General features: G+C 48.0%; 1 protein-coding gene and 1 long non-coding RNA gene across 2 annotated transcripts in view; one reads left to right on the top strand and one right to left on the bottom strand.

Moving 5' to 3' along the window:
• The window catches only part of grm5b (glutamate receptor, metabotropic 5b), a 46874-nt gene that overhangs the window by 158 nt on the left and 41716 nt on the right, over nt 1-5000 (bottom strand). Inside the window, exons 14-15 of the mRNA XM_042063124.1 lie at nt 229-879; nt 1-53 (exon numbers count right to left, since the gene is read on the bottom strand). The exon at nt 1-53 is cut by the window's left edge and continues 158 nt beyond it. Coding sequence (XP_041919058.1) covers nt 1-53; nt 229-879 — 704 coding nt within the window. The remainder of the gene's footprint in view (nt 54-228; nt 880-5000) is intronic.
• On the top strand, nt 4056-4387 carry LOC121683359. Its single transcript, XR_006022756.1, has 3 exons — nt 4056-4076; nt 4126-4163; nt 4335-4387. It is a non-coding gene; the product is annotated as an uncharacterized LOC121683359 (long non-coding RNA).

Genomic DNA, 5000 nt, shown 5'->3' on the forward strand with positions numbered 1-5000 from the left:
GTGAGGGGGGGGGCGGGTGGGGGCGGGATCTGGGCGTAGGTGAGCAGGTACGGCTGCAGGGGAGACGATGGAGACAGCATCAGGCTGCCGAGCTCGGCCAGGTTGCTGCCCGCGTGTGTGTGCGTCTGGGCGTGTGTGTGCGTCTGGGCGTGTGTGTGTGTCTGGGCGTGTGTGTGTGTCTGGGCGTGTGTGTGTGTGTGTGTGTGTGCGTGTGTGTGAGAGGGCGACAGCATCAGGCTGTTGAGCTCGCTGATGTTGGCAGTGAAGTTGCTCACCACACAACTGATCTGGTCCATCAGGGAGGCTCCTCCCCCTCCTGCTCCTCCTCCAATCCCAGCCATCAGCCCAGCCCCCTGAGACCCGCCCACAGACAAGCTGCCCAATCCACACGCAGGAACGCTGGGAATCCCGCCCAGGGGTCCCACCCCAACCCCGCCTCTTGCCCCACCCACTCCAGCAGATCCACCAATAGAAACATCGACATTCTCGCCGTCACACATTGGGCCTCCAGTCCCACCCACACACCCCTGTGACACGCCGCCCATCAACCCTCCTCCTCCAATCACAGCCCCTGACCCGCTGCTGATCCCGCCCACCGACATGCAGACGGTGCTGATGGGAGAGGGCGTGTGTGTGTGTCGCCAGTACGTCGCCTGGTAACGCTCGTCGTCGTCGGGGCCGGGGCAGAGCATCTTGGCAGTGGCACTGTCGGGGGGTGTGTCTTGTGGAGGGGAGGCGGGACTCTTGGAGAAGGGCTTGATCACGGCCGTCTGATTGGCCTCCTTCCTCTTGATGTGGAACGACAGGCGCTGCCACAGCTGGTTGCTACGGGAGACGCCGCGCTCATTCGATGCCCACGTCACCGACTTCCCGTTGGAGCTGCGTAACCAGGGGCAACAACAGCGTTACGACACACCCACTTCTCTCCAGCACCATAATCAATCATTTGAACTCACTTCACTCACTCTCACTTCACTAACTCTCACTTCACTCACTTCACTCACTCTCACTTCACCAGTGTTGTATGTAACGCGTTACAAAGTAACGAGTTACAGTAACGAGTAACTACTTACAAAGTAACGAGTTACAGTACTGTAACTACTTTTTCGAGTAAAAAGTAGTGTAATGCGTTACTACGGAAAATTTGGTAACGTAATGTAGTTCCTTTTTCATATCGGCGCAACGTTACTTTTCCCAGGGACAGATTTGACAGCGACGCTGCTTTCTCAGCTGCGCGCTTGTGCAATAGGCACGAGCTCCACACGGCAGCCTACGTGACAGAGGCTGGTAGCATGAAGTGCAATCATAGCTCCACACGGTACGTGACAGAGGCTGGTGGCAATGAAGAGCAATCATAGCAAGTGAGACGCAGCCAACGCTAACTTCTGAGGGATGGAGGTAGCCTATTCACATTACTTCGAACACGTTGAAACTAAGGGGAGGAATGTGAGTGTTAGTTGTAGATTTAATGTAGTGTTTTAATGTAGAAATTAAAAGTGTAGGATCATTATGACACCCTCCGAATGCACGCCAAGTTTTGTGTACTTTCGTTCATGGCGGGTCTTACAATAAAATAATGTATGTGTACATTTACACCAACAAGGATTCCCGGGACACTGAAAGACAGGGGTACACACAACTTAGTGGGCATGTAACCCCACATGGATAGCATGGAACCGTCGTTTTTCGTTTTGATCTGTAGCCCCCCCGCTAGACTGGACCCCCCGAAAGGAGGGTAGGGCAGACACAGTTCTCTGTGAATATCTTGAGAACTGTAGGGCCTAGGATGACCATTTTTTTCCGTATGTTTGCCTCCAGGGGTCATGTTAACCCATTTCATGTGCACACATGTGCACAAACAGATACACACACACACACATACATTCACAGTAATCATACGTATGACACATACTCACACAGTAGACATATGTACGCTTGCATGCACAGGCACATATGCAGGCACACACACAAGCACACACACACACACACACACACACATACATAACATAAACATGTACATGCACACATGCGCACAATTCAAGAATTTCTCAGAATTATGAACAGGCAAGATGGAGGTGGGGTTGTATAAAATGAATTTTACATGTGAAATCTATGAACTAATCATGTTTTGGTACTTGTTGTCTAGCAGATACCAGTGAGAATTGAGTGTGGATAATGCAATTTAGTGAGACAGTTAGAATCATATAGGCCTTTCAGCGTGATTTATTTTTGTGGAAAAAATGTGCTGGACTGGGCGGCGGTCATATTTTGTACCGCTCTGCGGTACATCTAGTTTGATATTGTTTCATAGGGCTTTAGTGGTGGTGTTGAAGCCTAAAAGCCCAATGTTTTCTTGTCATGTGCTCTGTTTGTGGCATTTTTTATAATAAAGAGCACAAAATAAATACCTGTTATGTCCTCCATAGTAGAACTTTATGTAGGCCTACACATTTAGGAACAGATATTGGGTTCTGCCCAAAGTCGAGCAACATAAAAGTAACGTAAAAGTAACGAGTAACGTAATAAGTTGCTCTCCATAGAGGGTAACTAAGTAAAGTAACGGGTTACTTTTTTGAGAAGTAACGAGTAAACACTACTTTTTAAAAGTAACTTCCCCAACACTGCACTTCACTCACTTCACTCACTCTCACTTCACTCCACCTCTCAGTACCCCTCTCACTCTCCCTGTCCCTCTTTCTCTCTATCTCCCTCTCTTTCACTCTCCCTCTCTTTCTTCCTCTCTCTCTCCCCCTCTTTCTCTATATCCCTCTCTTTCATTCTCCCTCTTTCTCTCTATCCTCCCTCTCTTTCCCTCTTTCTCTTCCTCTCTTTCCCTCTTTCTCTTTCTCTCTCTCTCTTTCTCCCTCTATCTTTTCTCTTTCTCCTGTTTCCCTCTATCTTGTTCTCTTTTTTCTGTTTTGCACAGATTCTTAACCCCCCACCCTTTTCTCTCTCTTTCCCTTGCGCACCCTCTCTTTTACTGTCTCTCCCTCTCTCTCTCTCTGTCTCTCTCTCTCTCCCTCTATTCCTCTTTATCTTCCCTTTCTCTCTCTCTCTCTTTATCTTCCCTCTGTCTCCTCACTGTGTCTGAGAGGTTAATTATGCTGGTAAGAGACATTGTCAAGCTGATCTTATCTAAGACCACTACAGCAGTCTGAAACACACACACACATACCATCGATCTCTCTCACACACACACACACACACACACACACACACACACACACACATACACACACACACTAGGAAAGGTTAATCAAAGGTAAGGCGCCAGACTGCAGTTCACTAATGGGTCTCCCCCTCTCTCTCTCTCTTTCATTTATCTCTAGGGTTGCCACCTGTGTCTGACAAAAATCCTGGACATTTTGACCATCCAATCGACCTTTTTGTTTGTAAGCAACGGCGCCTTTCGCACATCTAACCCAAGATAAAAACAGTCATTCTAAGCGACAATTGTATATCTAAAATTAGTAAGAATGACAATTTCTAGTTATTTGTTTAGTTAATTGCTTTATTTAATAGCAGACCTTTATTATTTTGTTATATTTTCAACAGTTTTTAGTTGTGGACACCTGGGGGCAGTATTGAGAAAAAAGGGGGAATACATAATTAGGTTCTGCTTTTTTTGCTTATGTGGAATAAACTTTCCTTTCTCTGTCTCTCCTTGTCCCACACACTCTCCGTCTCCACCTTACCATTTCTAATGAACCTCCACGGTGCGTGCCCCCACCACCACCACCCATGTTATGCTACGTCATTTTTGTAGAGCCAATAAGGCTGTGCATACGTTTATGGACGTAGGCACGCTTCAATTAAATTGAAATACACATTTTGTGCATCATGTACAAAAATCCGGGACATTCAGTGTCCAGGATTTTTATTTTTATTTCCCTGGACAGACCATGAAAATCCTGGACAATCAGGAAAATCCTGGACAGGTGGCAACCCTATTTATCTCTCCCCTGTCCCTTTGCCTCTCCGTCATTTCTCGCTGTAGATCTCTCTTTCTCTCCCTCTCCCCCATCACTTGGGCGGTGGTAGTGTAGTGGTTAAGGAGCTGGGCTAGCATGCAGTAGGTGGTAGTGTAGTGGTTAAGGAGCTGGGCTAGCATGCAGTAGGTGGTAGTGTAGTGGTTAAGGAGCTGGGCTAGCATGCAGTAGGTGGTAGTGTAGTGGTTAAGGAGCTGGGCTAGCATGCAGTAGATGGTGGTAGTGTAGTGGTTAAGGAGCTGGGCTAGCATGCAGTAGATGGTGGTAGTGTAGTGGTTAAGGAGCTGGGCTAGCATGCAGTAGGTGGTAGCATAGTGGTTAAGGAGCTGGGTTAGCATGCAGTAGGTGGTAGTGTAGAGGTTAAGGAGCTGGGCTAGCATGCAGTAGTGTAGTGGCTAAGGAGCTGGGCTAGCATGCAGTAGTAGAGTAGTGGATAAGGAGCTGGGCTAGCATGCAGTAGTGTAGTGGCTAAGGAGCTGGGCTAGCATGCAGTAGTAGCGTAGTGGTTAAGGAGCTGGGCTAGCATGCAGTAGTAGAGTAGTGGATAAGGAGCTGGGCTAGCATGCAGTAGTGTAGTGGCTAAGGAGCTGGGCTAGCATGCAGTAGTAGCGTAGTGGATAAGGAGCTGGGCTAGCATGCAGTAGTTTAGTGACTAAGGAGTTGGGCTAGCATGCAGTAGGTGGTTGTTAAAGGAGTTCCGTCTCCTACAGAACTACTGAGGTGCCTGAGCCCGGGGAAGGCCTGGCTGACGCGCTAGATGTTATGAGTGCTACGCTCACTTGATTGCCCTGTGCTAAACAAACGCATAAGACAACTGTTGATGCTGAAAATCCAAAGTGGTCCATTTATTCCAATACAGCACTTGTCCATAGTTTCCATCAGTAGCAATACAAAAGTGCCGCGCGCAAGCGATCAAAAACCCTTTGCCCTTCCGGGTCAGACACCTGCCAACAACATTGTATTTGCTACCTTTATACCCAAGACATACGCCACCCAGTGTTCGACAAAGGA

This window comes from Alosa sapidissima, chromosome 15, assembly GCF_018492685.1.
Source record: "Alosa sapidissima isolate fAloSap1 chromosome 15, fAloSap1.pri, whole genome shotgun sequence".
Taxonomy (NCBI): Eukaryota; Metazoa; Chordata; class Actinopteri; order Clupeiformes; family Clupeidae; genus Alosa; species Alosa sapidissima.